This window comes from Poecilia reticulata, chromosome 20, assembly GCF_904066995.2.
Source record: "Poecilia reticulata chromosome 20, P_reticulata-male-v2, whole genome shotgun sequence".
NCBI classification, from domain to species: Eukaryota; Metazoa; Chordata; class Actinopteri; order Cyprinodontiformes; family Poeciliidae; genus Poecilia; species Poecilia reticulata.
This window is the reverse complement of record NC_088849.1, coordinates 24,410,388-24,423,505: the sequence shown is the minus strand read 5'-3', so window position 1 is coordinate 24,423,505 and position 13,118 is coordinate 24,410,388. Positions and strand designations below refer to the sequence as shown.

The 13,118-nt window shown below is 37.9% G+C and overlaps 1 protein-coding gene across 2 annotated transcripts in view; it reads right to left on the bottom strand.

The window, feature by feature from the left end:
* The window catches only part of LOC103456687 (cadherin-18), a 125,654-nt gene that overhangs the window by 63,871 nt on the left and 48,665 nt on the right, over positions 1-13,118 (bottom strand). For both annotated transcript variants that reach the window (XM_008396400.3, XM_017301987.2), the window contains exon 3: positions 5,544-5,838. In XM_008396400.3, the coding sequence (XP_008394622.1) occupies positions 5,544-5,838 (295 nt within the window). The remainder of the gene's footprint in view (positions 1-5,543; positions 5,839-13,118) is intronic.

Here is a 13,118-nt window from a genome sequence, read left to right as displayed (position 1 = left end):
CTGTGCATGACCTCCATCACATGCAAGTTGTTGAGAATGTTTTTAACAGCCTTTTCCAAATGAGAACATATTATGAATGCAATTGCTTTTATGAATTAAAAAAGCACAATAAAACAAAGACAAGTGATTAAAAAGCTGAACTAATGCTGACCTTTTTATTTAGCAGCTCATTGTAAAAGCAATTGAGGTTCAATTTTACACACCAAGTGTTGCTCACATGGCATTACAGGCTTCATTGACCCCTTTTAATCACATGATGAGTGCGCTGTAATTGCACAACTGGCTTATTTGATGCACTGCTGTATTTATACATGAAAGCGCTACGGTGCGATCTGACGTAAGCTGCATGATGCATCCTGCAGCTGCCTGGATTCTCGCCTTGCTTTCCTGAGCGTCTTTGGAAATCACACAGTGAAACTCCTCTGAGTCCTACCAGATGTGATTTTTTTCCCCCCTTTTTTCAGTTACCCGGTGGAGCAGAGTGCAATGTCAGCCACCATAAATCATAAACAGTGCACAGCATGCCGGTTAGCTGTGAATGCAAGCAGCCATGCAGGGATGGTTTTAGTGGAAACCATCAACTCCTTTATTGCTTTGCAATCTAAATTTGTTCTAAATGAATAAAAGTTAGAATCCAATATTTAACACAGACAGCTTTACTCCTGCTTTTATGAATTCATCTTTAATGAACAGTATCTCTGCAGGCTGCATAAGAGAACCGTGCATTCATTAGATATTCACACTTCCACTTAAAGCTGCAGTATACAACTTTTATAGACAACATGTTTTTACAAATTTGTTAAAACTGTCGCTATGTTTGTGAAAAAAAATCAAGGTCCTCAGCTTTCTCCATGTAGCTCTACTGACATTTACAGAAATGCACAATGAGAAACAACCAATCAGAGCCAGGAGGTGGGTCTTAGCGCTGCTAATTACTTCTGTGTATGCGCTACTCACACCATCCTCCCCCTTACTCTCTGCTACGCTACAGCTAGTTAGCACGGTCACTGATGACGGTGGATAAATGGTTTTCCTGGAACAGTAAGTATTTTTTCTGCCATCAGTACAGGTGCAGCGTGTACATGAGCTTGATTGCCAGCACTAAGACCTTCCTCCTGGCTCTGATTGGTTGTTTCTGACCTCCTCCTATTCTACAAGGAGGAGGTAGAAGAGCTTGATTTTTTGACAGGTTATTCGTGAAGCATGTTACATACTCCAGGTTTAAATGGAAATGTGCCATCAGCCATAGCGCTTTATATTTAGAGCCAACATGATGATGATAATAAAAGGTTTGTAGTCATTAAACTCAATGTTCTGTGTGCCTGTTTTTATAAACTATTACTCAGAAATAAAGCTAAATAACCAAAGAAGAAGGTATGAGGAAAACCTTGGTGTATCATAATCAAAAACAATCAACTTTTCACCTCATTAAAGCCTCCTTTTACAGTCTCTGGGTGAGACGCAAAGCAAAAGTCAACAAACGTGCTTTTGTTCTTTTCAATAGAAGCACACTCAGCCTGAAGAGGAAAATCAGTGTTTATGTGAATAAAACGAATGTAGTATTTTCTGTGCTTATTTTTAGTTGCGGTGAATTAAACAGGCCTTCATTTGGGAATTTTCAGAACATTTTCCAACAACATCATTATCACTGACTCATCGTGAGGAGCCCGTTGTTTACTCTCTGCTTTGGAGTTTAGATTGGATGGGATTAAAAATGGAAGCGTTTGTAGTTGCAGGTTTTACTCTGAGTAGTTTCAAGTGTAAGGAAACAACAGAAGCACACAATGTCGTAGGATCTTGGAGTGTTTCCAGAGATAAAGATGCCACCACACTGTGTCTCATGTTGACATGTAAGTTCCCTAGAACATGAGGAAATAAAGCTTATTTTATAATAAAGATAAATCCAAGTCCTGATATGTTTTTAAATACTTTGCATGTCATTGTATTTTGTGCCTTGTGTGTTTGTCTTTTTCTCTGGATGCTCAGATCCAGTTTCATGACTACACCCAGATTTCAGGCCTGATCAGGAGTTTCTGGCAGTGACGGCTGCAGCTGCAAGCTGACTATTGATCTATAATCTTTTTGTACACAAAATGTTAGTTTTGGGTCTTTTTCAGCTGATGAAAGCACATTCACACATTGACTTGATCAATGATCTACTCAGGCCTTGAACTGTAATATTGCAAAGCAAAAGTATATAATGTGGTCGATAGCGGGTTTTAAAGCCAAACTGCTGTAAAAATCAGAATGATCTTTTCTTAATTTCTTTCAAAAATGTATTTTAAATGTCTATTTAATTCAGCACACAGATTACTCCAGTCACATTTTTACATCCACTTATCACACCTACTGACAAACATCAATTTATCCACTTCTTCTGCACTTACTAAAGTCGCCGAGATGCATAATGGCCTTTTAAAAGATCAAAGCTGGTCTCTGAAAACGGATCGCGGGTTCTTACCATCCTCCTGCGACCAGAATCAAGGCATTAAGCTTGAATTTAAAAAAAATATCTGCTGCACTGACATGAACTCCCAGTGAGATGTTATTTGAGACTTTGCAGGTCAAAACTAGGTGTCATTTTGATAAGATAAAATGTGTGTTTACAAAGGAAACAGCTGTTCTTTTGGAGAGATCTGCCTTCAGTTATTTTTCCATTTATATTTCATAACTGAAATATAAACAGACAAGTACCGATTTGGGTTTTACGATGAGTGCCAGCATGGAAATACTTCTAAACCCTTTAACTTACTTCAGATAAATGTATTGAAGCACCTTACAGATTTTTGGTGGTCGGGCTCAGTGAAGAGTTTGAGTCGTTAATATGTCCTGTCAATATCCTGTATTGTTAGATTTGTGCCGCTCCAACACATCTAATTCAAATTCAATTTACCCCCTTAGGATGTCACTAAGGTCTGCAGAGGCTTACTAATTAATCACTCATTAAGTTCACTTTTGTTGAACCAGGAAATCACCTCAAACATGCAGGACAGTTGCCCTTGGACACCACCGCTCCACTCAACAGGATCTTCAGCAACTTCCACTTTAGAAAAAGCATTCAAATATTACCAAGTTGACAGATATCCAAAGTGGGGCTCAGACCTAAGTAGATTATGTTTAATACGTTTTCTTTTAACACCATTAATATATAATGATCCTGTTTCCAACAAACTTCAAATGTATGCTAAAAAAGTTCATGCTTGAGGCAAACGAGTGCCAAATAACACGCAGCTGGTTAGGAAAACTATATTCAGGTGTTTAGCCTAGCACTCCTTTAGCCATGCTCAAGATCCCACCCACAAGCTTAAATCCAACAAGTGCATCAACATTTCTGATTGAAATTCTTGACACAGATTATTCTCCCTCAATCTTATGATCCTTCAGTCGTTCTTCGTCTTGTCACATAACCTAAATGCATCTTTAAACCACTGTTGGAAAACAGCTCCTGCTGACTTGATCCCCTTTAAACCAGCACTCACTACAATACTATGTCCCTAGTGAATATAGTAAAGATCATGCAGCTGAACTACCTGACATGTACCCAGCTAATCATTAAAGACGGGGGGAAAAGGAACATCACAAGCAATTAGCTGCCACAGTCCAACTCAGACCATTCCTACACTTAGGAAATTTAGTATTGACAAATGTGGTGGGGGGATTAGTGCTGTGGAGTGTGAGGACAGTTGATTGCTACAGCCGATTTGACGCTGAAGACACTCGGCTGAAGCCGATTTACTTTAATGACCATGGGCAAAAGCATAATAGGGGCGGGCAAAAAGGATCATTGCTTTACTCATCACTGGGTAAAACTGACTTATTTCTTTGGGATGTCAGTGGTGATTGATTTTACAACGTGCAACTGATGATTGAGTTTGTGCCAAAACATCGGAATAGGTAAGGATGAAAACTGAGAGGTTAACTCCTCAAGAAAACATGGTTTTCAGGATGCAAAATGTTTTGCATCAAAGAATCTGAATGCACAAACAAAAGGGTTTAAATGACAAATCTATTTATATAGGGAAGCACACTATACACTCCATGAGAAAAAATAATTGTCCCATAAAGTAAGTAACTAATTCTGCAACATTCTCCAACACTCTTGATTCAACAGGTCTAAGAATATGCAGTCCTTGCTTTTGCTTGACTTCTTAATTAAATAACCTTTAAGTTATCTGCTATTAAAATCTGTTTAATAATCTGAATAAATTGAACCCCCAAAACTGAATAAATATATAAGTGGCCTAACTATTGTCTCCCAGCTGTGTACTTGTAAATTTGCAGTTCTGACATCATCATGTATGTAATAAAGCAGAGGCGGTATAAACACTTTTGCACAGCACTGAGTTTAAGCCACTTTGCTTTCCATTCAATGTAGAGGTCAGGATAGAAAAATTAAACTCCTTCACAGTTAGTTAAAAATGTATGATTCTCTCCCCTGGTAGGAGCCAACACATTTATCCCTAAACCAACACCTAAATATTTATCACCTGCGATTATGAAACATTTATTTGACATGCTTTAGTCAGAAACCTACACAGTAACAAGCAGAGCTCTGTGAGCATCAGGCCTGGCCTGCTCATGAATATTCATGAGAGCAACCATCGAGATATTGACCGTATATAAAGAGGGCTCTGACAGACCTGTCGAGCTCTGCATGTTTAATCGGATTCCTGCATCTCCTCCGACCCAGATGAAGCCGTTCATCCCGATATATTTCTGTGGGTGATTTTATACAGGACAGAAATAAACGGGATGCTTCCACCTCACTGTCAGTTCCACAAACCTGCTTCTTTATGTTGCATTTGAAGCAAAATCACTCTGACAGCAGTTTGGCTGCAGTTCGGGCCAGCAACATATCATTTTAAAGTATTAGAGCGTCATACTTTAAAGCTGTTGTGCCGTGAGGCAAAATCCACTGGACTGAAAAAAAAACCAAAAAAACAACAAAAACAGCAGCAGCTTTTGTTCACCCGAGCTATAAACGGAAGCAGAAAAAAAAAGAAATAAAACATGGATGTTTTGCCACATGATGCTTGGGCATGAGAAGAGTGGCTGTCTCAGCGAAGGAGGTTGGAGGCTTTACGTTCCTCCGTAGTGTGGGGGTAACTCTACAGTGGTGATGGTGGAGGCACTATTGAGTGCTCATAAAGACCTGCCCACCCAAGAGAGAGAGAGAGATGAAAAAGAGGACTCGGGCTTAGAAAAGATCAAACATACTGGAGAAGATTGTCAAACCAGAATGCAGCGCAGGGTAAATGTTTGATTGCACTTTTTCACATTAATACCGTCTTTTCCACTGGAGCATTTTACTCTGAGTAGTTTTAAATTATACACAGGGGTGAAGCCAAAGGTCCTCCCTTGATATTTTCCCTTTTTACTGCAGAGCACAAATGTAATGATGGCATGAGTGTTACATAAAAAGTAGCAAATAAATCCACTCAAGTTCATTTCTGACCGTCTTTTCCATTCTGTCTCTGACTTATGGCAATTGACAAGAGAGGGCAATCATGTAGAGCTCCAGGTTATTAAGCTGCACTACTCACCCACTTCAGACATCTCGGGCACCGTAGCTACAAAGGGTCCATCTGGAAACTGAGGTGCATTGTCGTTGATGTCTTGGACTTTGATAATGAATTCAGACATGGGTTCCAGGGCCTCCTGCGTGTTGCGGTCCAAGGCTTGTGCATGCAGGACATAATGTCCTTTCCTCTCTCGATCCAGGCTCTTGGTGGCATGAATATCACCCGTCACCTCGTCGATGATAAATATAGACCCGGCTCCCTCCCCGCTCAGAATGTATCGGACAGATCCATCGCCTTTATCCGAGTTTGAGTGAAGCTGCATGGAAAGCAGACAAAGAAAGGGTGTAAGAATGTGGAGGAAGAGATGTTCCTAAAACATTTAAATGTTTTCTTTTTTTAAATCAATCGCTCTCAACTGAAATGTTGCGACGGAAAATACAGCAGCTTGTAAAAGTCTTCACACCCCTTTCACTTTTTAATGAGAACCATGTTTTTTTAGTAGGTTTTTAAACATAGACCAACAAAATGTAGCGCATGATTGCAAAGTGGGAAAAAAAATCACATGGGTTTCAAATCTTTCATGAATAAAATGTAAACAGTATATCATGCGTTTGCATTCAACGCTCGATGCCTTGCAGAATCGGGTTTTGCAGTAATTACAGAAGAACTCTCCATGCTGATGTCTCTACCAGCTTCGCACAAGTCAAACCTTGAATTTATCTCCTTTCTTTCAAATCTCAGTCATATTCTACAGAAACCGTTTATTCTCACAGCTCTTTGAGTTGTACGTCTGATTCCCAATGGATTTATGTCTGCATACTGAAAGGACCAACTAACAAGAGTTGGGTGTTTCCTTGAGCTTCAATCATTTGAACCAGGCATGATGGAGCATCTAAAACAAGAAGAACTCTGGGTAAAGAAACACTTACCTACACCATAACATTATAACTCTGGCTCTATGTTTGGGGTTGTTCAGCTGGAAGGTGAACCTTTACCCCAGACAGTAGTTTTTTGCAGCCTGTACAGGTTTTCCATCCATCTTTCTATTATTAGTTAATGGATCAAAAAGAGCTCTAAACATTCAAGAAGTATAAACATTTGTGCAATGGACGTTTAAAGCTACAAAACATTTATCATTTTATTCACCACTTAGAAAAATTGGGAGAGTCATGGGCATTTTCCTCCTCAGGAAAGAAACTAATGAAGAGGCTATGAGTTGCATCTCAATAAGCTGTACTTTACGTAGAGGCTCTGAACTCCAGTAGGCTTTACAGGATTAATTCACTGCATGGTGGTCTCTGGCCCACATTCCTCCCCTTCAAAAATCGGTCAGATATCAAACTCAGGCATCACATTATTCAATATACCTCTCTCAGGCGTTACTATACCCAAGCATCCCTGTAGAACCGCATCTTTAGAGATTAAAGGTTTGAAGGAAATCCTTACAAGTGTTCCCTTTTTTCTCTAACCAGAACCCACAGGAATAACGTGGAAGCTAAACCATTGGTTCAGCCATAATTGATACCAAGAGGATTAAGACTTTTATGCCAAAAGCCCAGCAGGGAAGCAGTTTTACATTTTTCCAGAGAAGCTGAATTTCAAAATAAAGGTGGCATGCTAATACTATTAAATATAAGAGTTATTTTATTAAGTGAGTGAAACGTTGCAGCAAAAAAAATCACTGTCAATCAAACAACCTTTGGAATAATATATGATTTAGAGTCTATTGGTAAAATAAACAACCCACTGAAAGCTAGCTACAAATGCTAAATACCTGACAATCATCAGCTCCTGTGTTTTAATGGTACTTAAAAACTGTGGGGTAGAAAACATGCATAAACAATCAAACTCCTTACATTATTATAATTTATGCTATTATGTTATAGTTTGTGATGTTTTTTAGCAGTAATAATAATAAAAGTTGCACAGATTTTTTTTTATTGTACATTTTTGTTCAAAAAAACTTACATTTTAACACTGTAATTCCATGAAGTCCGTGTATTTCTCTCCTGTAACTGGGCCACCCCTAATGGTTACACAAACCCATTAGGGTAGCAAAAAAATAAACTCACTTAAAAGTTCAAGAGCACCTAAAAGCTCCACATGCACAGAGAAAATCTGAAACTAAATCTAGATCTTGTTGATCTTCAGGTGATGGTGCTTACTGTCTAACCACTGTGCAGCCCCGCTGAGCGAGTGATTATTGTAAATTAGGAGCAGTTAGACTAATTCCCTGAAATGCATAATGAAGCTGAACGGCTCTAAAAAAGACATTTCTGCATCAAACACAATTTTGTACAATGTTTTTGTTGTTTTATATAACCAGAAGACCAACTGTGCAAATTAGCTACGTGGTATTTGTTGTTATTTAATACTTAATATAATTTAAATAAATAAATACTATTGAAATTGAACTGGAGCCAACCTTTACATGTGGTTGGTTTTATGACTGTAGAGGAGCTAAAATGGCTGGAAAACTACAACAAATGGAGACACAAAGTTTGAACGTCTTTCATTTATCATGTCTCATATAATTTCATTCTGATCGTTTCTTGAACTTTTTCAATGGTTGTTTCTGTAATCAGTGCACTGTTCAAATTGGGACAATGTTTTAGAGCCCAGGATAGAGCGAAGGACAAGACAGTCTACTTTCACAGTAATCTAAATATAGAGGCTATCTATCATTATGGGGTACTGGTCCAGTGTGACAGTCTTAAAGAGACCACCCTGTTATAACGAAGCCTAGTGCAGGAGCTTTTCTCTGCTCTCATTGTTTCATGTTTAGCATTTCCTTAGCTGGACCTCTACCTGCTACTTTGGCTGTTTTATGACTACAAATATGGCTGCATAATGTTAGGAAATTACATAATGAAAATATATTTGGAAATAATTGTGATGACCATAGATTCAACATTTTCCCACTGCTGCTGTGCTCCACATACGTTCCTTTTCAGCCGTGTCTGTAATCTATGTCCGGTTGGGAAATCTACTGCTGTGAAGCTCTATTTAATATTCCCATGATTACAATGGAATGAAAAATGTGACGTCATTGCAACTGTATTATCTTACTCAGCAATTATTCCATTTCAAGCAATCCTTTGCAATATTATTACAAGCATACAGAGATGTTGATATAGTTGCACCATACGGTGAGACTCTAACACAACAGCTTGACTCTCGCTACAGGTGACCCATTATGCTTCTTTGAAGAAGTAAGTTTACACTCACACATAAAAATGGCTGCAATTATACAACCATACATCTTTAAAAAGCAGAAGTAGAGCCTCCTACACAACCAACTAGATTGAATAGTAAGTCAACAACAAAACACACGTCTTTTCCAGCAGCCATTGTACAATGAAGAGCAGCAGTAAAACTGAACAAATATGGTAGTATTTTTTTCCATTGCTGTTGTAAGATTTTTTAGGTACTTGTGGGCTTTATTGAACATTGAAGACAGAATATGGGGAAGAGAGAGGAGGAGTAGAGATGCACCAAACGGCCTGAGACCGGGAGCTGAACACGATTCATGTCTGAACAGGACCTCATGTTCAGCCATGAGGTCCTGTCCAACTGGCTTAGCTTAGCATTAAATACAAGTTCATAACAGTTGGAATATATTAGCTAACACTACAAATAGTCAAAATAGTCCTTTGAAAAATGAAAATCAGACACTAATACTGTGATGATGTTATATTTACGACATATTGCGCAGCCAGAATTAATGCATGTATAACTGGTTACAGACAGACAATTTGCAAATATATATATATATATATATATATATATATATATATAGTACATAAAAACAATGTTTTTATGTTCATCAAGCAGAATTGTGAAATCGTAAAAATTTGGGAGAAAATAAAGAAAATACAAACTATTATCCAGACCTGTAAAACTTAACATTTTGTGTTTTTCCATACATTCCCAAACTGCATAAAAAAAACACTAATAACTTCCTCTGCAGATCCATGTCATGAAAGTTTCTCCTGGCTGATGAGTAAATATATAAAAACGCAAAGTGCATCTAAGTGGATGTTTAACAACAGTCTAAATTCAATATCTATTCCAATGCACAGACAGTGGGTATTTAACATGTGGAAAGGTCTGAGGGCCACTTCCAATCAAAACCTGAACTACTAAATACATTTCCAATTAGAGAGCTGCTGTTTATTCTGGGCCTGACTCCTGATGAGCCGGCTGTCCTTTCCGTTGTAAATATCCAGCCTGTAATTAGATAAGGAGTCATAGATCCCGATGAATCAGGTATTTAATTAGAAGCTAGATATAACTAATAAGAAACACAACCTACAGAGTGTAAGGGGAAATGAATGGGACATTGTTTGCATACAGCAGCAGTGAGGGAGAGCCCTATTACCCTGTTGCTTTGTTGGTGGACTGCAGCCTATGAATGCCTACTCTATTTGATTTATTGTCACTTTCGCAGAAAAATTCATGTTTCACCGCTGGCTTGAGTTGGATAATCAATTCCCAACTCTAAATTTATGATTTCAGGTCAAAGAATTAGAGTTATTACTTAACAACAATCCAAATCCATATCTGCTAAAAGCATATATCCACTTCAGTTCAGCAGCCTCCACTCCACCTCATAAATGTAATTTTGCCTTTAGACAGACTGCTAATTTAGCTATTGACTTCCTTTGCAAGAGTCAATAAATCATGAACCGCAAAATTCGAACCAATGATGCATTCACAGGCTATTGCCTTCCCAAATCTATTGGTGATAAAAGAGTCAACAGGTTGTATGCTATTACATAAATGTTACAGGCTAAATGTAAGGCAGTGCAGGCATTGTGACGCATCGGTGTGCGGCTTTGTTTACACTAGGAAAAACTGGATTAGACTCAAATATGTCAGGTTGTGCCATTATACCAAGAGCTTAATTAAAGAGATGAATAAATCACTTTTATAGGAGTCCAAGCAATCTATAGACAAATTCCATCAGTGACAGAGTTTAGAGGAATTTTTCCAATCACATTTTTTAAATTTACAAAGGCTTTGCATAACAACACACTCTGTCTAATTCAGAAATGCAAAGAAGACAAATCAACATAAACCTTAAAGCAGTGGTTCTTAACCTGGGTTCGGTCGAACCCCAGGGGTTCGGTGAGTCGGTCTCAGGGGTTCGATCGAGCCTCTGCCGCGGAGGTAAAGACACACTTGTGTAAAGTCGTGATGACGCCCCGCTTTGCCATCACTTGCTGCAGAGGATCACGTTACATTGCTTAGCCAATCAGAGGATCACGTTACATTGCTTAGCCAATCAGAGGATCACGTTACATTGCTGAGCCAATCAGAGGATCACGTTACATTGCTGAGCCAATCAGAGCTGCGGAGGAGCCCTGATTGAAGGAGCTCCTCTCTCAGCATGGATTTGAACTTGTGTCTTTATTTACTTCAGCAAAACTCACAGTTTTTACCAAATTCTGTAGCTTTCGGTGAACTTCTAAATCTGCTCCTTAGTCGCATCTTTTCGGGGTTGCTACTGCCTCTAGTGGCGTGGGGGTGGTAACACAACTAATATAATTACATTACTAAATCAGAATACCGCAAAGTCTTTATTATTTATTATTAATTTTTCATTCTTTTAAGAATGTAGAGCTAATTAAATGATCTAAAGACCTTAAAGTGGTTCCAGTTTCTCTCGATGGCCAACCTGTTGAAACTGTGGCTAATTTTAAATCCCTTGGGTCGTTCCTGGACAGTCAGCTCAACTTTGCTGAAAACACTGAATATATTTTGAAGAACTGTTCTCAGAGACTCTACCTTTTAAGAAGACTTAGTGATCTTGGAGTGACCCAACTAGACTCTAGTTGGGTCTATGTCTTGAATTTGGGGGGAAAAAATCATATTTATCACTACAGAAGGGTTCATTGAATGCGCATATGAAACTGGTGGGTTCGGTACCTCAAAAAAGGTTAAGGTCCACTGGTTTTGCTAAAAAGCAAATCTAATCATTCACCAGTAACAGAAGTACAATTGATGTATTTTGGGGAATCTCCGTTTTTATGTACATTAAGCAGAATTATGAAATAGTAAAAAGTTTGGAGGAAGTCCCTCTTTTCAGCATTTTTGTTGACACATTCTCTCACTCTTTGTTTCTCCTTTCACAGCAAATAAATCCTTGTGTTTCAACAATAGCTAAGAGGATTCAGACATGTCCAATTTACTCAGAAAGCCTTGCATCTTATTAGGAATGGTGTGCTCATGTAAAATTTAAACCCAAAGGAAACAGCAGGCTATTATGAAAGACCAGCGCCGTTTATGACACCCTGTCAGCATGAAACACCTACTGCCTGCTGAAATTGTTCATCATACAGAGAGATCTGAGTTTAATAGCTCTTCAAAATTAACTATTGCACCAAAAAAGTTATCAAAATCTGTGTTAAAATTCTGCTTTTGGTTTTTATTGTTTTGTTTTACATTTCATCACACAATCTGGCTGAAGTGTACTGGAGAAACTTGATCTAAATAAGTTAAGTTTTTTCTGTTACTGAGTAAAATTAAGAGGCTGTAAAAAATGACAAGAAAACACAAGCATTTGTGTTCCAGTTTAACTTTATATCACTAATTGTTGAAGCGTATTATTGCAATGTCTAAATGTAATAATTATATGTGTATTTCTTTTTACTAAATACACTTCCTTTTTGGTGAGTCAAAGGAGTATATCATTCCCACTCTGCAGCTTTGTTAAAAAATATGAGCATTACTTTCTAGTTTTAAATAAATCCATTTCTAATATGAATATATAACAATATGGATTAGAGTAAAACAGTCTAACCTGTACAGTTTGTACAGTTTTAAGTATTTGTTAGGACAAAAATGATTTTTTTCCTCTTATTTCTTTGAAAAAGAGATAAGAATGTGTTGGAATGTGTTTGTTTCTGAATCCAGAGCAAAATTTAAGCATAAAGTTTGTGCAAAAAAATGAGCAAATTGCATTGCGTTGTAAATATACCACTGCCTTTTTCTCAGAGCGTTTCTATTTGATTGTTCACAATGTTACACGAACAATACATTTTATCCTAGTTCTCATTACTCTGCATTAACATCACACACATCAGCCTGGGTGCATGGTAGCTGTGCGAGTCTAAAAATGATATTTTTAAAATCAAATGTTAGGCCCTAGAAACATTTCCTGATTTTATTGCTTTTAGAGAAGGATTTTATAAGTGGTGAAAACAAATGTTATTTTAAAGCAATAGTTTTACTACCCAATTCTGAAGTAAAAAATAATGCAAATGTAATTCTAGGGATTTCTACGGCAAAAGAGAAACATTTCCGAAAGAGTCTGCAGACGAACCGGAGAGGAGTCAGTCAATTTAACCTGGATGCTGTTCCCTCATTTGCACTGCAGGGATCTGGATGCAAAATGAAAACACAGTTGGTTTTCCACGTATGAGCACATTAATATTTCAGATTTTTTTGTGTGTGTGCAAGTTTGTGCTCTAAGTCTGCAACCTTTTGATGGAAATAACACCCGTCTTTAAATATAGCCTGAGGATTTCTGATTTTCACAACAGCGTCCATTTAGTTCACACCACATTCAGTAGACAGAGATTTGTTAAATCC